General features: G+C 33.4%; 1 protein-coding gene across 6 annotated transcripts; it reads left to right on the top strand.

Annotated features, from left to right (window-relative positions):
• The first annotated feature begins 2,184 nt into the window (after nucleotides 1-2,184).
• Nucleotides 2,185-21,932, top strand: LOC114366909 (molybdenum cofactor sulfurase). Of its 6 annotated transcripts, none has more exons than XR_003657075.1 (22): nucleotides 2,185-2,416; nucleotides 2,498-2,596; nucleotides 2,691-2,749; nucleotides 2,859-3,019; nucleotides 3,973-4,124; nucleotides 4,195-4,321; nucleotides 5,767-5,872; nucleotides 5,954-5,999; nucleotides 6,337-6,375; nucleotides 6,448-6,604; nucleotides 8,338-8,440; nucleotides 8,747-8,863; nucleotides 9,018-9,095; nucleotides 9,200-9,301; nucleotides 9,594-9,666; nucleotides 11,951-12,061; nucleotides 13,568-13,632; nucleotides 16,828-16,976; nucleotides 18,074-18,306; nucleotides 19,703-19,831; nucleotides 21,364-21,474; nucleotides 21,563-21,932. XR_003657075.1 is itself a non-coding variant. In XM_028323942.1 (22 exons), exons 1-22 carry the CDS (start codon nucleotides 2,299-2,301, stop codon nucleotides 21,665-21,667), a joined length of 2,442 nt encoding a protein of 813 aa, XP_028179743.1. In that variant the 5' UTR covers nucleotides 2,191-2,298; the 3' UTR covers nucleotides 21,668-21,932. The 6 variants fall into 6 exon arrangements, 5 of the variants coding, with proteins under 5 accessions (XP_028179743.1, XP_028179742.1, XP_028179740.1 ...); XM_028323942.1 differs by having other exon boundaries at nucleotides 2,191-2,416; nucleotides 19,695-19,831; nucleotides 21,364-21,468; XM_028323941.1 differs by having other exon boundaries at nucleotides 2,191-2,416; nucleotides 19,695-19,831; nucleotides 21,364-21,468; nucleotides 21,560-21,932.
• Nucleotides 21,933-22,297: the final 365 nt, after the last annotated feature.

Here is a 22,297-nt window from a genome sequence, read left to right as displayed (position 1 = left end):
TCTTTATATATTGATAGAAAAAAAGATAAATTATGATAAATGTTAATGCTTTTTATGGATTCAATGGAGGATGCTATAAAATATACAAGACATTTGATTATGAAATCCCTTCTCGTGACATGGTGAGTAAATTACTCCTACACGATGTCCTGAGTCATTATCATACTTATTATTAGTCTGGGTGTGTCGTTCATAATAGCTTATGACATGTATCACCATGGAATGATGATGAGGATTATCATATTGATTATTAAGTTATGTTAAGAGACACCACAACTTATATATCACTCCACGTAAATGAGATTACTTCATCAGGTAATGTCAAGTATTGTATCATGGAGAATATGTGAAGTTCCATTCAAACATTAGAAAGACATTCATTGTATATCTTTTATGTTTGTGTGTCACCTATTATATTTTCTTGTAGTACATGAGTATGAATTGTCACTCTTACCATTTTGTTTGGGTAAGTGTTGTACTTGTAGAAGGGTATTAAGGTTTTTTCCTCCTTATAAGTGTCTTTAATAGTGTGTAATATCATTTTCAATCTTCAACCTCTTGAATGTCTAGAGAATAGTCTTCGAACTCCCGAACGTTTGAAGGGGTTAGAGATACTTGTTAAAAAGAAACTGTGACGCTCAAATCAAAAGACTAACTCAATAATAAATTAGCATAATAAATGATAGTAAACAACTAGCTTACCTTGACAATCTAATCCTTACACACATATATATTTGCAAGTCATTGAAACTTTTTGTCATGAACATGCTGAATTCTTTTATAGTCACACATAAAGAAGCAACAACATCAAGGTCAAACAATGAAAGCACAATAACCTCAAATATTGTATCTAACACAAAAGATAAGATAATATAGTCTTTAAATATTTTTTTTAAAGGTTTAAATATTGAAAATTGAAAACATAAAAAACAGCTTTGTAAACTTTCAGATGCAATTTTCAAAACAAAGCATGTTTGACAAAAATCGAATTGAAGTGATTTTTTTAACTCAATTTTGAAACAATTTTACATTCATTTTCAAAGCCAAGAAAAAAGGTTTTATAAATTTGATTTTTAATTTTAAAAAATACACACCACCACCATCATGTTTTTTCTGCCACCCCCACTTCACCATCATAGTCTCGACGTCACCATCATCATTCCACCCCACCACTACCTTCAACGTCGCCACCATTTGACCACCACCACCTTGGGGTGCGGTCTTGTTTGGTTCGGCTTTTTACTAAAAAGTCATTCAAACAAAACATAAAATTTGTGTAGTCTAATTTAGTTCAATTTAAAGATAATATTGAATCTGAAACAAACTAAATCAATTTTTTACGATTTGATTTAGATTGAGTTTTGTGATTTTAATATTTTTAATTTTATCTATATGGTTTTTTTTTAAAAAATAACTAACACAAAACATTAACACTAACACTAGTAAACATTCAAAACCTTATTTAGACATCATAGCCCAACAATACCTAAGAGGTTCATATACATTTTTTTTATATCAATTATATGAAGTAAAAACTATAAATTAATACTTTGGACTCACAAGTATAATTAAACACAAATTTCAATGAATTATAATTCAATCTTATATATATATAAATAATAAATATAAATATTAAAATATAAAAGTTGATTTGATATCATTATGATTGTTATCAATATTATTATTATCATCACCATTATTTAATAGTGAAATGTAATAAAATAAAATAATTAACTCATTTTATATATTTTTAATTTTTAAAAACTCAAAAGAAAAATAAATCGAAACGAAAAACTCAACTAAAAATGAAATGTCACCTCGAATGGGACATCAGGTTTCATGCTTGAGCAATAATTGATAAAAAAAGAAGAAAAAATAGGAAAAGATCACTTTTGTTCACGAAAATGTAAAATAATGACAATTAAATTATTTGAAAATTCTGACTTAATATTGAGTTAGTATCTGAATACATAAAAAATATTCAAATTGGTTCCTTTACTATTAAGTAACTTAACATCTAATTGATAAAAAAACTTAACAATAGGATATAACTGCCAGACACTTTATACACGTCGAAAACTTTAAAATATTTTTGACTTTGATGAAGGAAAGAGGTCATTTACTAAAAAAATAAAAAATAAAAAATATCGTGGTCTGTCTGGGTGAAGTGGGGAAAAGACGCATGAGGCGTGATATATTATTGTCCATGTGTCATGGACTCATGGAAGAAACGTTTCTGCACGTAACAGCTCTTGTTCGCTACTCCATTTGCCGCCTCTGGAACTCCGAACGTTGAACATGGACGCTGCCAAAGAAGAATTTCTCAGAGACTTTGGTGAACACTACGGCTACCCTAACGGCCCCAAGTCCGTTGATCAAATTCGAGCTACTGAATTCAAGAGATTACAATTACAAGGTCATACATACATCAATCAATTTCCGGATGTTGTTTCGTCTTTCCTTTTCCGATTTCTTATTTCCATAACGCTTTTCACAGATCTTGTATACTTGGATCATGCTGGGGCAACTCTATACTCTGACCTGCAAATGGAATCTGTTTTCAATGATCTCACTACTAACCTATACGCAAATCCTCGTATCCTACCTAATCTTATACGATTGTTTCACATCACACTTCAATATTCTTATTACTGACTTTATTAACTGAAATTCCTTAATTTCGATACTAGACAGCCAAAGTGACTCCAGTTCTGCAACTCTTGACATTGTCAAGAACGCCCGCCAGCAGGTACTAAAGTTCTATTGCTATTGCTGTTTCTTGTTTGAACATTTTGATATCTGTTCTGTAGATTTCTACATCTGCACAGATTTTTGAACTATCACATTCACTCATGCAGGTCCTTGACTACTGCAATGCATCTCCCAAAGAATACAAATGTATATTTACTTCTGGGGCAACAGCAGCGCTGAAGCTGGTAGGAGAGGCTTTTCCATGGAGTTGTAACAGTAGTTTTATGTATACAATGGAGAATCATAATAGCGTTCTTGGAATAAGAGAGTATCCTATTCCTACCTGATAAAAAATAAATGGTAAACCATTCAATTTCATAATAATTGCTTTTGGCTCACTTCAGGAGAGTGAAGGGTAATAGTGCTCTACAACACGGGGGTAGAAGACATAATGAAATTCTAGTGTTCACTTTTGGGTCACAGAGCTGTTGTAAAGAAAAGAAATGGATATACTGTGATAGTTACTGTTCAATACATCGCTGTTCAGATGATACAATGCCTTTAAGTTTAGAAAAATGGGATGAATCTTGGCATGAGGAATGCTAGCAACCCATTCTCTAACACACTTTATCATTGCTGAAATTTATTGAAAATCATAAAATTTTGTGAGTCCCACTAATGATTTTGTAGTTTTCAATCAATAAATTTTAACTAATAGTAGAGTGTGCTGCTAGCACTCCTCATCTAGGCATTGGATGTCTAGAAGTCGTTAAGATATTTTTTTTTGGCATTGATGTGACTCTATTCGATACTTATCAAACCATTTTTCTGTTCAACGGGATTTGAGGACTCAAATATTTTTATATTATTTTTTAGTGATTTTATTTTACTTTCTTGAGTTTGGATTCAGAGAATGCCTTATCTCTTCTGACTCTGTTATTGAATATAGTATTCTCTTGCAATAACACTGCTTTAGTGAAATGTTCCTGTCACATTCTGATAAATATAAAAAACTTCGTACCCCATTGCCCGGAGGCTCTTCGCTATGCAAAGGTATGGGGGAGGGATGTTGTACGCAGCCTTACCCTTGCATATGCAAAGAGGCTGTTTCCGGATTCGAACCCATGACCAACAAGTCACCAAGGCACAACTTTACCGTTGCACCAGGGCTCGCCCTCATTCTGATAAATATAGATGTGTTATTAATTTTTTCCATTATGATTGCTCTGCTACACGAGATGATGAATGACACCATTCTGTGTACCTCCTTAACTAGTATAGATATGCTCTTGGTCAAGGAGCAGCAGCCATTGCAGTAGATATTGAAGGAGAATTACATCCTGAAATATCAGGAGAAACAATTACTACAAAGATATCACCACACCAGGTTCAGAGGAGAAAAGTAGCTGGATCACTGAAAGAAGAGCCAACAGGTAACTCTTAAGGTCATGGATATGTTTCTGTGCCTTAGATGACTTTCTTATATCTGTTTGCTCAATGCAGGTGATGTGTATAATTTGTTTGCCTTTCCATCAGAGTGCAATTTCTCAGGGTTGAGATTTGACTTGGACTTGGTGAAGATTATTAAGGAAGACTCAAGCAAGATCTTGGGAATTTCTTCAGTTTGCCAGTAATATACATCATTCTATCTCTATGTTTTATTGACTCCTTGTATATGACGTTGTATCTTTTATCCAAATAACATGAAAAATGACTCAAGTTATGCATATTTAACTATTTTACAGTGCAGACCCTATCACAGCTTGTCAAATTGATTATGCATGCAATTTATTATTTGCTTGTATGTCCTCATTCAAAATATTCTGTATGTTTTTATTTAAAGGATAAATATTCTGTATGTTGAAAAGAATATATGATAGATAGTAATTAAATAAACTACAACCATTCAAATGTGAACCCATGTAATGCAAGATTTGTTGTTACACTTTTATATATGCTAAATTCCTAAATACTAGAGGTGCAGTGTGACTTTAGGATTTGTTTGTGCATGTGTATGTTTATATTTTCGGATGATACATTCCTGAACATTACAGTGTTATAAAATAATCATGACTTCTGCATTTTTTTTTTAGAATATGAGGATGCATCAATGAGAATTATCCTGTTCACAGAAACTTAAATTTTAGTACTTTGTATTGTTTTTGATAAGCAAAATTTTTATTTAGAGAAAGCAGATGTACAAAGGCAAGATGATAAGAATTCCTCAAAAACTATGAAGAATGAAAGGGAAAAAAAGAAACATGTAACACAACATGCCAATCTCTTTGTTGATCTACCAAAGACACCACTTTAAAAGACCATTAGTAGAACGACATTAGTACTTTGCATATTTTTTTACATGCTTTTTCTTTCACTTTGTTAGTTTGTTTTACTCGTCCTTCCCAATATAATGGAGATCCCAATGACCATAGAAGACACTTAGAATGTGGGTTTGGGCCTAACTCAATCCCGAAAGCTAACTCATTGGGTGAGGGTTGCCCTTCACTTATATACTCTATCTCTACCCAATGTGGGACTTGGGTTTTTCCCACTACACCCCTTCACGCCCAACAACACTTTTGCGCTTCGTGCATGGATAACATGGTGGGTGGCCCTTTGAATGGATCTAGGATAGACTCTAATATCATCTTAGAATGTGGGTTTGGGCCTAACTCAACTCCTAAAGCTAGCTCATAGGGTGAGTGTTGTCCTCCACTTATATATTCTATCTTGGTACTATCTCTAGTCAATGTGGGACTTGGGTTTTTCCCAATAAAGACTAACTAGATGAATTACTATGTTTTTTTCTAAGTCACTCTAAGAGAGCTTTATTTGTCTTTGGAAATTCTTTGAAGCATTGATGATTGTATGTTTACTTATCTGATTACTTTTTTCCCCTTAAGAAATAGACAATGCATTGTTTTTTCTTAGACACTCTCTCTTTCTCTTTGTATGTTTGTGATGATTGTCTATATCTATATGGAGAAAGAGAGAGGGAGCACTTTATTTGTCTGCTGAACTTCTTTGAAGCATCAATGATTGTAGATTTGCTTAACTGTTTTTTTTCCTCATAAGAAGTGGACAGTGGATGGTCTTAATTGATGCTGCAAAGGGATGTGCTACCATGCCACCTGATTTGTCTAAGTATCCTGCAGATTTTGTTGCTATCTCATTTTACAAGGTATGAGCATATGTATTTTAATTTTTTTTTTATCAAGGACTACTTTGAAAATTGATGTTTTTTCTTCTGCATTTCTATTAGCTGTTTGGCTATCCAACTGGGCTTGGAGCTCTCATTGTTCGAAATGGTAAGCTAATGATTGTGAACAACAAATATATTCTAATTTTATGCGGACTTCATGATGTGATAACATTCTGAACTTTGCCTAGAACTATATTTGATACTTTTGTTTATTCATCAATCTTGATGACATTAAGTACAAGACAGTCATCTATGTTTGTATTATATATCTCAGGATGAAAATGTTTGAGTAATTCATTGTATTCTATACCTGTTGTGAATTCTGTTGATACATAGTGTGTTGTCTCAGTTTAGTAAGGAACCCATGTCTTATATGGATGGTAATTTGACTCTGCAAAAGTTTGTCTGTTATTGATTATCTTCTTTATTCTTTTACATTGCAGATGCTGCCAAGTTACTGAAGAAGACTTATTTTAGTGGAGGTTTGTGGCTTAGCATTTACTTACCTCATCGTGGTTTATAGTTAGTTATTTAATTGGTTGGACCCATCACAGGAACGGTTAGTGCATCGATTGCTGATATTGATTTCATTAAAAGAAGGGAAGGTATTGAGGAACTGTTTGAGGATGGGACTGTTTCATTTTTGAGCATAGTATCTATCCGCCATGGCTTCAAAATCCTGAATTCTTTAACTGTATCAGCAATATCAAGGTATGCAGATTTGGATAACTATATAAAATATCCAGTTTTGTACATAAAGTTACTATCATAATATCATTTACCCTTTGAGGTTTTTGATAGATGTTTATTTTGGTCTTGTTGATTGTATGGCTGGTTTAACTAGCTGCTTATGCTTTTCAACATCTGATCAAGGAAAAAATATTGACAAATTCACAGTAAAACAGAACAAATCAGAGCTATTCTAAGCATGTGACAGCTCCTGTAGCAGCATAACATTGCAGTTGGAGCTGTTGTATTGCAATTTTGTGTAACATACCCAAAATTGTGTCAATTTGCCGCTGTTGCAGCTGCAGTTGGTAACGGGACATCGATGCCATTTCATTGTAGTTTATGAGGAAATTTATGCATTTTTGCTTGGGTTGTTTGAAGATAAAATGCACAGCTAGTTTGTAACATACTTGTACCTTGTACTCAGGTCATTTTCACAACATAACAATATAATGGCAATAAAATATTTAGATTAAATGTTCATTATTGATGACCAAAGGTATATATTGATCCTGCATTAATCAAATTGGTCCTTCAATGATAAATTAAAGTCATCAGTTTTGTTCTTTTACGTACCAATTTGGTGTTACTTTAAGAACCAATTGATACCATAAATGGACATTTAAGGATGGATTTGATGTATGTACAAATGGAGGACCAACCAGTGGACACATATATCTTTGGAGGACCAAAATGGACATATATTCAAATATGTAGCTGTTCTTAATAATGAGTTATTTGAAGCTGTTTTCAGCAATACAGTACAATGCATCGGATATCGCTGAAACTACGGAGGCATAATGTAGCAGAAAACCGAGAAAAAGAAGAGACTCTAAAAGATTATCCTATCAAAATTAATTGCAATATAAAAAACACTGATGCAGAAAAAATGGGAAATTTTATGATGTCAATGTTTGGACCATAGTTAATCACAAGTTGGTTAAATGCTACTTCTGATACTGCACAGAACAAAATTTGAAAGAAAATATTTTCAAGATTCAGAAGCAGGTGATCACGATTTTTGACATTTGGAGACATAATATATGGATGTTAGCATATAGTATTTATGATTTGTAAGGTGAATACTGTTTGATGTCTCAAGTGCCATATACCAACAAAAAAATGTTATACCTTAAATTTATGATAACAAAGGGGAATTTTTTTTTGCTGCATCCATGTGTTTTACATCAGACACATGTTTACTATTGTAAATAACAATTCACCCACAAGTTTAACCAATTAGTTGAAAGCCAATGAATAAAATAATCCATTGATGCAGAGTGGGGATTGTTGATATTACTGGGTGTAGGTAAGGAAGGAGAAAAAGAGGAATAGAAATTCAGAATAAGTGGATATTAAATTGGTATGGTGTATCATGATGTGGTACAACATCTAAGAATTTGGATTTAGGACATAATTCAACCCTACAAAATTAGCTTGTAAGGTGAGGATTGCCTAAGCTTTATAAGAACTACATTGATCATATCTCTAGTTGATTTGGGATCTCAACCCCACAAGACTGGCTTGTAAAGTGAGGATTGTCCAAACTTTATAAGAACTACATTGGCCATATCTCTCTAGTGTATTTGGGATCTCAACACACACCCTCTAGTTTAAAGTAATTTATTATAACATATTGTTTTCCTTTAAGTTGTCTCAACATTATTTCCTTTGAATTTTTATTTTTAAAAGCATGCAAAATTGTTTCCTTGTAGACATATAGCATCTCTTGCCTTGTATACGAGGAAAATGCTCTTGGCCATGAGGCATGGCAATGGATCTAGTGTCTGCATCCTCTATGGACACCATAATTCAATGGTTAGTTTGTGCACAATTTCTTGTCCTTCCCATTGAATTTAGTACCTGAGGTGTTTTTTCCTCATGCTACATAATACTATTTTATATTCCTTATTTGTTGGTAGTTAGTACAGCATTGAAAAAGAATAAGAGCCTCGGAAATGACATAGTTTTCTTGTTTTTGTAAATAAAAAAATGTACTTACTACCTTCGCACACACAATGCACATATATCAGCAGCAGCAGGTCACTCAAGTGATTTCATTTATTTTCTCCATCTGTCTTTAGGAACTTCGTACTAGTTAATATTGTTTTTATTTTAATCCAGAAACTGTGTCATGAAATGGGTCCAATAATTTCATTCAACTTGAAACGGCCTGATGGCTCTTGGTATGGATACCGTGAAGTGGAAAAGCTGGCATCACTTTCAGGAATTCAGCTAAGGGTATAAATTATGGATTTCTTCATGTTAATATTTTCTTTTTGTAAATTCATGTAGTCATCTTGGTAAAGTATTGTTTATTTGTACTTTTGCAATGCTTTTGCATTAAGGTTATTGATTGAATGCTGATTTTTATCTTCATTTGCTATCTGTTTAGACAGGATGCTTCTGCAATCCAGGTGCATGTGCAAAATACCTTGGCTTGTCTCATTTGGATCTTATTTCAAATACTGAGGTATTTATACCATCTTCTTACGATGATTGGTTTATCTATGTTATGAGTGTATATTGTATAACGTAACAAATGATTTTTATTTATTTATTTGTTTTTGTATTTAGGCTGGTCACGTTTGTTGGGATGATCTTGATATAATCAATGGTAAACCTGTTGGAGCTGTAAGAATATCCTTTGGCTACATGTCAACATATGAGGATGTCAAGGTTTGAAATCTTTGGACCATTTTGCATTTTTGTTCAACTTTTGGAACAATTTAAGCTCATCTGGTTCTGTATTCATTTTCATTTTGTTCATGAGTAACCTATACTTTCTTAATATGGAAAATAGATAACTTATTGAGTTAAAATAGGGCACCAAAGACTATGTTATGAATTGCTAATTCTGCTTGGAATTCTAGCTTGGTGTGTTAATGTTGGATTAAGCATATTTTTCAAGATTTTTGTTACCCTTTTCACAAATCTAATTTTGTTATATTTTTTATCTTCTGATTTTCAGAAATTTGTTGATTTTGTTGCAAGTTCCTTCATGTCACCTCAAATTCACATTGACCATGGGAATCAAATGAAAGGTCCACCTCCTTTTCTAACATCAATTTATTCTTTGTACTTGATGAATTCAAGTCCCAATTGCTTATGTCCTTTAAATGACAAGGACTTGCTTTTTTATTGCATTTGCATTTTTGCCCCTCTCCTTCCCATATGAAAAGGCACAAATAGATTTGCGTACATGAATATAGTGCATGCTTTAATGCAGCTACATAGTAAGCTTACTTGACAATTTTCAATATGGGATTCTTACAAGCTAGTAAATTTTTATGTGGATTTCTTCTAATAATTTCTTCAGGAAGTTTGTTTAACTGATATCAAAGATTTTATGCTGTTGTTTATTTTTCTTTTATGCGAGGGCAAGGCTTGGTGCAATGGTAAATTGTTGCCTTGTGGTTTGGAGGTCATGGGCTCAAATCCTGGAAATAACCTCTGCTTGTAGGGGTAAGACTGCATATATCTACCCTCCCCAAACCTCACTTGGTGGGAGCCTCGTGTACTGGGACGCCCTATTTTGTTTCCTTATATGCCCATTAGTAGTATTTCTTGGGTATTCTAGAGGGTTTCTAGTCGCCTTGGCTGATATTGTTCTCTCTCTCACTATATTGTCTAAAGAAAAATGAAAATGGCAATCATATTTGCTACTTAGTATTACTTATTCATTTGCCACTTTCCTGCCTTCTTACTTGCTGTGGTGCTGCATTCAACTCAGAAGTGAACTTTTGTTTGCCAATGCTCAAAGTTGGGATGAAGCATCTTGTCTTAGTTGCAAATCTTAAACATCACTCATCATCTTCCTTTTCTCTAAGAGGAGCATCAGAAAGATGAACTGGCTTGTCAATACTCAAACAATGCTCTAAGCTCAATCAGCAGGGGATGCAATTCTCCCGACCATTCAAGATGTGATTACTGATTTCATGGGTGGTAATCATCTCAATCGTTTTGGTTGGGGAAAACATTGCATTGGTCTATGTGATTCCGTGAATTTTATGTATCTTATCTCCAACATTATCTGCTGTTGAATCCATTGAACTTCAAAGAAAGTTGCAAGTACCAAAGACAATCACCACAAAACAGGCACAGAAGAACGCCACGGGAATGGACAACCCGAGAAAGAAGACAATTAGAAGGAAGAAACACCAAGTGGCTCCAAACTCCAAATAGATGAGTGTCCCATATCAGATCAGAATCATTGGAACTTATCAAACAGGCCAAGATCATTATTAGAATGTCACACGTAATTGGAAAACTACCCTATAATGGATAAGAAATACGGAAACCAAACAGCAAGAAATCAACCAAAAGCTAGACAGAACTACCACTGCTGGCCAGTAAGCTGTTACCAACTTCCTGAGTGAACATATCATGCCAGAAACATCTCAGATGGCATTGAAAAACTTAATAAATGGCATGCCCACACTCGCCAAATCAGGGCATCTGCATGGAACACATTGATTTTGGATCCTTGAGCATGTAAACCAACTCTTTTTTTGCATGCACAATACTTGATGCAACGTGTTAGAAATGGACTAGGCCTAACACTCTATCCCAAAAGATAGTTGGGGGGAGGGGGAGGATTTTTCAAGCCTTATAAGTAGTATCTTGGCCTTATTTCTAGCTAATGTGGGATATCTTGACACACACCCTCACACGCAAGAATGGACATCTGGATTGGAGTGTGAAGTTTACAGGACTACATCTCTTAGTGGCTTGACATTAAAACTAGATAGACTCTGGTATCATACTAGAATTGGACTGATAACTATAGAGGTAGAGGTAGTCCAGGAAAGAGTTCAAGTAAAACCATCTAAAGGAGATCCAAAATTAAGTGGCTTTGTTGAAGAATTAGTTATAGATAGAATACAATTGTGTCATTTGATTCATGTAGCTTAGCCCATCTATTGGGAAAAGACTTTGATTGTTGTTGTATATAAAAAGCTTTTGTGTTTGCATGGCTTCCTAGAATCCCTTCGGGCAATGGCTCTTTATATGCTCGCTCTCCAAAATCCTTCCACAATTTGTGTTCCAGATAAAAAAGAGATCTTAAAGGGGACAATAACCTTCCTTGCATAATTTCAATGTGTAGAGCTATAAGTCAAATTCAGTTTGTATTTTTTAATCATCAATTAACTTATCAATTGTTGTATTTCTGTTGTCACATAAATAATCCAGGATTTTGTTAAATATCTCTAGTTAAAAGCTATGTTACACACATTGTTTTGACTGTTTGGTCTGTCCTACTTAAAACATTCTATAATTCTGTTTTTATTGTTTTAGATGGACATTTACTCAGTTGATTGCCTGCAGGCCTTGATAAGGGTTTTGTGGATACTGGTTATTATCTCAAATCAATTACAATATATCCAATAAAATCCTGTGGAGGTTTCAGTGCAAGCAGTTGGCCTCTTAGCAACAATGGTAATAATTTATCCCCCCCCCCCCACACACACACATATATTAGAGATATAGTTGGTTAAGTGTTTGTTAGTTGTGAGTTGCTAGTTTGTTGCCTATATGAAAGTCTTGATGTAATCCATTTGTACTGAACTTATCTAAGTTTTATACTTTCCTCTCAATTGAATCATGTTTACTAACATGGTATCAGAAAACCTTGAAATTTTTCCCACTGCTTCATTCCTTTTCTTCTCATTTTGTTTATTTTCGTTCTTATTCTCCCAAGAGAAATCATACAGGTTTTTCTCTCCTTGTATTTTTTTTTATCAGATTCTCATTTCTTCCACACTCACATTTTTCTTTTGCTGTCCCTTTAAAGCCTAACATTCACTACCATAGAGCATAGTGGATGTATAGCAATACGATAAAATTAGCCTTTAAGTTTGGTGGGTACTTTGCAATCACAAATAACCTTGATGCATTTCTCCATTTCAGCCATCTTGCTTGCATTCTCTGTGTGACATCCTCATTAATTTTCCCATCATTTTGTAGTATTGATCCCATATATTTAAACTTACAAACTTGCGGTATGATATCTTCTCCCATTTTTACTTCCAAGTCACAATCTTCTCTTGCTAAGCTTGCAATGCATATACATTGTCTTATTCCTACTTAAGCAAAAACCCTTTGTTTCCAAAGTCTATCTCCAAAGTTCAAGTTGGAATAACTGCTTTCCTTGATTCCTCAATCAATATTATATTATCCACAAAAAGCATCTAATAAGGAATAGTCTTTTGTATGTCCCTAGCAAATCCAAAAGTGGATTAAACAAGGACTTAAACCTGACCCTTATGTAATTCTATGCTTATAGGAAAGTCTTTAGTCTTGCCTCTTGGAGTTCTCACACTAGTAGTTACCCCATCATACATGTCCTACATAGCTTGAATATATGCCACACGAACCCCTTTCTTTTCCAAAGTCTTCTACAACACTTCTTTTGGCACTCAATCAGAAGTTTTTTTCCAAGTCCATAAAATTCATATGCAAGTCTCTTTTAACTTCAGTACCTTTCCATCAATATTTGTAAAAGATAAATGGCTTCTGTTATCGACCTTTCCAACATAAAACCAAATTGATTCTCCATAATCCTCGTCTCTCCTCTTAATCTTTGCTTAATTACCTTTTCCCATAGTTTCACAGTGACTCATAAGTTTTATACCTTTGTAATTAGCACAATTTTAAGTATCTCCTTTGTTTTTAAATATAAGAACCAAAGTGTTCTTGTTTCATTCCTAGCACTCCAATGATCATGCCCAATTCTTAGCATTATTGCACCCTTGTAGAACTATTCAAGAGCATATATATCTTACATTCTCAGCATTATTTCTCACACGTTCAATTTTTTTTCCCAGTTTTACTTGCTTCTGATTTTTTTTTAAAAAAAATTCAATCTAGTGAACCGGTCATTTTTTCTCTCTATAGTTTCTCTTATAGCCTTTGATGAAAAGGTTTTCCTTAAATTTTGTGCAGGCTTGACACATGATCGCGAGTGGATTCTCAAAAGCCTAACTGGTGAAATACTTACACAGAAAAAGGTAAGCTGTTGTATGAAAGACGAGCTCTAAAATTTAGATCATCTGTGATGCAGGATGCATACTTCAGGAACTGCATCTTGTCTTGTATGTTTTGGTTGAATGCATGAGAATAGTTTTTCTTTCTTTGAAAATTTTGATCAAGTGTAGGTGAATAGCAGTAATACTCTTTTCTCATGGGAGTTAGTTTATGCCATGTAACAATGGATTAAAACAGAACCAAAATGAAGGGTTGATTAGATGTTCAAGTCTTCATGAACCTTTTCAATTCAAACCTTTAATTGTATGGTAGATGGATGAAGAACTGGATGCTTGATTATGTACATAAAGAGAAGAAAAGAAAATAGTAGTATTTCTTGAAGTTCACAAATTAATATCTCTTATCTGATTTTATGACTTTAAATGTTCTGGTTTATTAGGGTAATATTAAATATCCTATAATTTAGGAAATCAATCTTTATGATGCTGATATCAATAATTTATTTTCCTGTGATTTCTTGGTCCTTTATTTCCCTCCTCCTATAAGAGGGATTCAGCTACAGTACTGTTATTTAATAATATAGACAAAATATTCTTGAAGTGTATTAATATAAAAAAAATGTGAAAATGTATAAGGAACACGTGTAAATATAAATATTTAAAAGATTATCTCGTGTGTATGTGTGTCCCTATGCTCCCACTAGTCACTACCCAAAATGTCTAGGACGGCCATTGTACTGAAGGAAGAAAATTTATATTGGATGCACTAATTTTTTCTCAGGTAGCCTCCTTGTGTATGTATTTATACTTGAACAAAGACAAGCACAATTTATATACATTTAAAATACTGATGCATTTATAATTAACCTAGTTACAACTAAGAGCTTCAGTGAAGATTTCACACCAGCTGTTGTCCATTGTTAACTCGTTGGCAAGTGTATCAAATTGTCACAAGTAGTAAAGTACTCAGAAGTTCGAGTGTCGAATCCACAGGAACTTTGTTTGTACTTAGATTAATGAAGCAATAGATAAAGAATTTAAAATAAAGATAAGAAAATAGAGTAGATAAGATAAAGATTTAAAGATCAAAATAAAAGATTTAAATTAAAAGATGATAAAAATAGAAGATAAAGAAAATAAAAGTAAAAGATAAGAAAAATAAAAGATTACGATAAAGATAAGAAAAGATAAAAATAGAAGATAAAAATAAAATAAAATCAGAATTTGATAACGTTGGGACCTAGCCTGCCTTATCTGCCTAGGATGTATGATTTTATGATTTTTTTTACCAGGTGATTTTATCCTATCCACATTGTTAGAATACTTGCCCGTGATGTCTCAAGATGACAAGCCTATTTTATTTACCTATCTCTCAAATGTCTTTGAAAAGATTCAATAAATAAAATGCATGAATGTTTAATTCTAGATGTTTGCTGTGACACATGGACATAATGCAATCATTCTATGTTTAACAATGATTTTATTAAGATATCCTTTCTTCTTGTTCGATTAAAGGTTACCCTATCTCGAGGGTCAACACCCTAAAATCGATACATGCCTATTCTCTTTAAATCTTAATTAAAGGTTACCCTCTCTCGAACACCTGACCCCTAACAGAATATAAAGATGAGTATGCAAGATAAAAATAAAAAAGATAATAGGAAAGAAAACACTTGATATTGCATTGATAAATAGTGAGTACATCATACATCGCTTTGATTTTTAGGCCTACTAGGCCCTAACTAAGGGTTTAGCCACTCATGGCCATTGAGGGCTTTACAATGAAAAGAGGTGAAAGAAAGGGAGAAAATGATTTTCCCTAAAGGGGATTCTGTAGTGGTGTCTTTTCTAATTGGCTTGACTCCTTTTTTATAGTTGTTGTAGTGGACTTAGGCCTGATGCTAGAAATCTTCCTTTTTGATATCTTTTGGGTCTGTTTTGCTTTTAATCATATCTTCCTGAGACTTCCTAATATTTTGGATATTTTCTTGATCTTTTTCTCTTTTAATCTCTTCATTTCATATCTGCAAGGAAAAATATCAAATCTTAATATTTAAGCCAAATTAAATAAATATTTTTAAAGATATTTTCAATATATTTTTATTGTAAAAAATAGCTCATATTTAGCAGTTATCCATTCCTCACGTGAAATGTAGAAACAAATTTTTGTTGGAGTCTTTCCCAACCTCAGTATGCTTTCTCCTCTTTTGGACGACTGGATAAAAGACCATGCAAAAAGCTGCTTCGTTATCAGTGACCTTGCACTATTGAAACCAATTTTCTCAAGTAATTGTTGTGATAATTTCAACTCACAAGTAGTCTGAGTTATTCCAAGGGACACAATCCAATATTCACGAGAAAGTGTTCAGGAAACTTACATAATGCTCATTCGTGCATGCCAAAACAATGTTCTTTGACACTAAGTGAAGAAGACTCAAATCCTCTTCCTTTGTAACAAACCAACTTCCCCGATGATCACATTTGATGTCTTCTTGTCTTTGACTCACCTGACAAAGAAGGTTCTTCATAATCTTGCGTTTTTTGACCTCATAAGTGCATGTAATGAATATAAGTTCAAAGAGAAATTATGGAAGAATGAACCCTAATAAGGACATCCATCCTCCAAGAAAATAAATCCTTTTTCAAATCTGTCTCAGTTCAATTGCATGATCAAACATATACATTATTGTATTGTGCAAAATTCCAAATAAATACTTTGTTAATTTCTAAATGTATTTCAATTTTTCTCGGCACTATGCTGTTAAACATTGGCTATAATTAATTTAATACATCTTTGATGCTTAACATTGAATCAATTTGGTTGCTTTGAGTATAGACTTCTTTTTGGTAATAAAAATTTTAGGATGAGAGGAGGCTCTACCTATTCTTAGCCTAGAGCAAATTGCCAACCACGGTGAGGATGTACACCTTGAATTTAGAATTGTTCTACATTCATTCATCTAATTTGTTTGGTGTCCCTTGCTTTTATGGTTTATACTCTTGCTAATACTTATTAGTCATGTCTGTATGAAGCTTCTGTGGATTCAGGTATTAAGCTAAGATTCCTAGTGTTGCTACCTTCACTAGTCTTAATGATGAGATTCCAGCCAACTCTGTCTATCCCTCACTCTGAATTTTGTTACACGTTTACCGAGTTTTCAATTTTCACAAATTATGCTTGATTGTGAAGTTTTGACTTGTTTGATCTTAATTTTGTAGGTTCCTGAAATGGGCTTTATAAGCACCTTTATAGACCTCAGTCAGGGAATGTTGTTTGTAGAATCTCCACGTTGTGAAGAAAGATTGCAAATTCGGCTTGAGTCAGATGTTTATGGTGTTATAGAGGAGATTGAACTATATGGACAGAGGTATATGATGTTATGTACATTATCCATATATGGATCAACTTACCCTTGCAAACTTATTGTTATGCTTGAGAAAGTTTGTGATTGTGCAAATGAATTTTCTGAATAGTTGAGTAAGTTACGCATCTGATCTAGTATTATATACACTCTGGAGTACATCATGAATGGTATATTCTAATTACAAAAAATAGCTACATATGCGATTTTGAAAACTAATTGTTACAAATTTGAATAGATGTTTAACTACTATATCCAATACTCCCCCTCCAGTTAGAGCATAAATGTTCCAAGCTTGGAACAAATATATTGAATTCTTGATCCTCTTAGAAATTGTGAAGATGTTGCTACACATACAAATTTTGAAAAATTAATTGCTACAAATTCCAATAGGCATTTTACTCTTCTAGTTGATTATTAGAATTGACAGATTTAGTAATGATTTCTTTATAGAGAAATTATTCCTGAATAAAATTACAATCAATTTAAATATGTTTTGTTCTTTCATGGAACACTAGATTGGAAGCTATAGAAGGAACCACTTGAGTATCACAACATAATTTCATTTGCCAAGTATTACCTAACTTCAATTCTTGAAGTTTTTTGATCCAAATGAGGCCACACGTGATTGTAGCCTTATTCCTATATTCTACTTCTGCATAAGGCTAGGATTTGGTGAGCTGCCAAGTGACTAAAGCTCTTAGCTGATCTAGTATTTATAGACACCTTGGCTAAGATTACAATTTTGTGTTTACTGGGAGATTAATGATGATTCTAGTTCCTAAGTACATGCATGTATTCTAGGTACAACAATAGCCATGGACATAAATTTGAGGGACTAAAAAAGTGTCTCAAATTTGAAGAACTATAAACATATTTAAGCCTTATTAATTTATAATCTTTTGTTGTACATGTATTCTTATGTATCGTTAAGGGTAATTTCATTAGTTTGGTACGTACATACACTGGTGTTGATTAATTGAATCTGAGAATATCACATGAACATTTAAGAAGTTTGTAAATTGTTTTACAGTGTCAGCTTTATTTTGATCTCTCATGCTTGGAATTATTTTATTTTATTTTTTATTTCTATATTTTCTTAGGTACGAGGTATATAGTTATGACAATGAGACCAATTCATGGTTTAGTGAAGCCATCGGTAAAACTTGCTCTTTGTTACGGTATTCTAGTTTCGATCAGGATTTTATGTTAAATAAGATCAAAGGTGCAGCCACATGTAGAGATCCGAAGAACAAACTTAATTTTGCCAATGAAGCACAGTTCTTACTTGTATCTGAGGAAAGTGTTTCTGACCTAAATAGAAGATTAAGCTCAGGTATTCTCGTGTACCCATTTTCTTATATAATATACCAGTCCTTGTCTTTCGTTACTTCAGTTTCATTATAGAATGCAATAGAATATTTTGATTGATGTTTGACAAATTTTAAAAACCTAGTTAATGATGCATAAAGGATTGCACTGTTGCTGATTCAGAGGGGATTTTAATGTAATAAACAAAATAGAAGGGCATGTGAAATTCCTTAGAAAAGATTAAATTTTCCTTTAGCGATCACTTGTATATCACAAACCGTTGCAGCATGTGATGAATGGTTTATGTTTTATTTGCTTTCTTCTTTCTGCTTTTCATGTTGTATAGATTTTATTTCCTTGTATGTTTTTACTGCCTCTTTGTTAGGGTTTTGTAAGGTATGAGACTTGAATCCCACATTGGGAGTATGGGATTTTTGTGTAGGGTTTATTTGTCCTTGGGCTCTCCCACTACAATGATTAGTTTTTGTGGTGTGGTTTTCTCAAAGATCTTATTACTTTTTTCCTTTAATTAAGATGACAATTTTTTCAAGTTGATATTATAGCTCCCTGTTAGAATATTATATGGAAATATCCAAAAGTATTTTATATCTTAGATTATCTTCTAGGATTAGTTTCCTTGATTCTTTATTATCTCTTACAATTGGTTATCATATTTCCTTGTCTTATCATCATGATTTTTTCCTTAATTAGTTCGGATTATGATTAGTATTCTTAGAATTTTGGATTAGGACCTAATTCAACCCATAAAATTGACTAGTTAGATGAGGACTGCCCAAGCTTTATAAACTTTATTTAAGCCATATCTCTAGTCGATGTGGGACTAAACCATCACCCTTGAGGTTGCAATTAAGGCATCCCCCAAAGAGGCCGCAATTAAAGCGACTTTCCACATTTCTCTTCACACTTAGGGATACTGGCCTAAAGTGTGGCAAATGCTGGTGGTAAAAAACAATGGGCCTACGATAAACTTTGATACCATATTAAAATGTGGGCTTATAGTATCTTAGAATTTGAATTTAGACCTAACTAAACTCCACAAAATTAGCTTGTAAGGTGAGGGTTACTCTCACTTATATATACTATTTTGGCTATATCACTAGTCAATATGGGATCTCTAACACACACCCCTCACACCAAGAACTAGACATTTCGAGCGTAAAAGATTATACATTTGCAGGTGGTTCAATAAGGGTAGTCTAATAGGTCCAACAACCTTGTTTATCGTGTATCTTCATTGTGAACTTTACCACCTTTTTGTGTCCTGAACTACATTCAACAATATTTTCAGTTCTCATATTTCTAATCAAACTTTATTAGTTATATTGTTATTTATCTCTCAACCCCAATATGTTGGAATATTGAATGTTTTCCAACTATAATTGATGTTATTAGATGTACAGAAGGGCATATATGGAAAAGTGATGCAAGTCAGTGCAAGTAGGTTTCGTCCCAATCTTGTGGTATCTGGAGGTAGGCCTTATGCTGAAGATGGATGGAGATACATTAGGATTGGAAACAAGTATTTCAGTGTAAGTGCAAATAACCTTCTCAATGATTCGATAGAACAAGTTTCTTCTTATTGTGCAATTGGACATAGTAGATAGATAGCCCTTTTTGACCAACCTTGAATTATGCTGCTTGTGTTGATTAATGGTATTGATTTGAGCAAATTCATGGATGTTGTCCTTCCGCGTTACAACTTCCATTATCTGCTCATGTAGCAATCTGCTAAACTAATATAATTTCCATGTGAATTTGTCTCTATTTGTATTTCATCTTTGCTTGTTTTTTCTGATGAGATCTTCATTAGCACATTTTTTATAAGAATGCCCTTGATAAGAGTAGTGTATTAATATTAGGGTTTGACAATTAATTCAAGAGAATTTGATAAGAAATGAATTTGAGAGATTTTCTATCATATTGTTCGATCAATTCTTGTAAGCAAGTTGGGCATTTTGGATATCTATGGACCAACTTGATGGGGGTGTCAAAGTTGTTAAGTTATTTTAGAATATAATAATTCTAGAACCCTTAGAAGAGAAAAACAATATTTCTTACTATTGATTGACAAGAATTATATGAGAGAGTTATATATGTAGAGATAGCTAGGAGAAATCCTGACCACTCTGATTACCAAATAAATACAAGAATGAGATGGAGAGAAAATAAGGGAGAATCAAATAAGTTTAGATTTGAATAATCTAAGTCTAATCTTTATCTTAACTACCTAAATCTTCTAGAATAATTATTTGAAATAAAAAATAAAAGCACGTGCAACTGTTGACACCCCAGCAAGTTGGTGCTAAGATGTCCAAATGCCCAACTTAAAAAATAAAGAATTCAAAGTCATGTCTAAACAATCCTTTTGCAATAATGCTTGCCACTTACTGTGAAGTACGAATATTTTTCATGCCAGTTAGGCTTTCATCCACCTTCTATTTTATAAAATGTCTGTAGTTTCTACATGCTTGGTTCGGGTATTTTGAATTGGATTTTGGGAAATACTAATTGCATCCTTGTTATCACAGTACAACTTCATAGGAAGAGTCATAAGAAGTTGTAAATCTTCTAGAATTTTTTTAAGCCTTAGAATTCCACAAACTCCTTGTGCCATTGCCTTATATTCAACCTTTGCACTACTATCTACAACATTTTGTTTTTTTTCTCCTCCATGTAACCGAATTTTCCCAAACAAATGTACACTAGCCAGATGTTTACTTTGATCAATAATGGATCCAACCCAGTCAACATCTATGAACAACTTAAATGCCTTGCTGCCCAATTTTCTTCAACAACAATCCTTGTGGTATGCCACCTGCGATTCTGCATCTCTTCTTCCACCTTAATAAATAGTTGTACAATGTTGTTCCTTGTCCAATTTTAGGGTTTATGGGTGATATTGTCATATGAAGTATTAATCAAGACATAAACAATAGCAGCATGCATGATGTGATGAAAATGTCCTTCATACAGCTGTATGCACTACTTGTAGAGAACAATATTTCTTTTGCTTAATTTTGGGGATTTGATTGTTTGACCTCTCTCTCTCTCAATTCACCAGTCGCTTGGGGGATGTAATCGATGCCAGATAATCAACCTTACAATAAATGCGGGACAAGTGCAAAAGTCAAATGAACCTTTGGCAACTTTAGCATCCTACAGGAGGGTAAAGGTTGGCCAAGTTGTTTTTAACTAGATTTCAGTTATATATTTGATTTATTTTAATGCATCAATATTCTAATATAAATATATTACAGCAGGGAAAAATTTTGTTTGGTATACTGCTGAAACATGTTTCTATTGACGGAGAGCAGCAAAAAGGTGATTTCTGGCTTCATGTGGGCCAAGATGTGCATCCGGATTAAAATATGCAATGTGTGTGTATAATCATACACAAATGCCTGCAAATTCATGTCCTCAATATAGTTCGTGACCTTGTAGTGCATGTGGCTCTAAAGTATCATGTATTTTCTTCTTTATGTCGTGCAGTTCCACAATTGGGGTTGCGAAATATGCTCTAATGTGAGAATGAATATTGAAAAAATGCATATTGGTAATAAATTTTGTAATGTTGTATAATGACAACAAAAATCAATAATAAAGAAGGTATGATGTGATTTGATTCAACCACCCAAGATCATGAAAAAAAAGCTTAATCATCAATTCAGTTCTCAAGTTTTTAAAAGATTCAATTTGGTCTTAAAGTATTTTAAAATGCATCAATTTGATCTTTTCCGTTCAATTAAACTGATGGATTGTGAATTCCAACAATTTTTGTTTACGAATATGATATCTTGCTAATACACATATCCGTACGTCGGCAACACACGACAACATCACTTAATCTGGTGTCCTCCCCCCATTTCATCTCATTACTGATCTTCAATGAATGAATAAGTAGGAGTAGAAGCAGTTGTAACAAGAGATAGTGTCCCAAAAGCTAAGGTTCCCTTCCCTGTTGTCGGTGACGCAAAGCTCGTGATAGATCTCAACAC

Source organism: Glycine soja, chromosome 9, assembly GCF_004193775.1.
Source record: "Glycine soja cultivar W05 chromosome 9, ASM419377v2, whole genome shotgun sequence".
In the NCBI taxonomy this organism is placed as follows: domain Eukaryota; kingdom Viridiplantae; phylum Streptophyta; class Magnoliopsida; order Fabales; family Fabaceae; genus Glycine; species Glycine soja.
The sequence above is the reverse complement of the archived record's forward strand: the minus strand, read 5'-3'. Positions and strand labels throughout refer to the sequence as shown.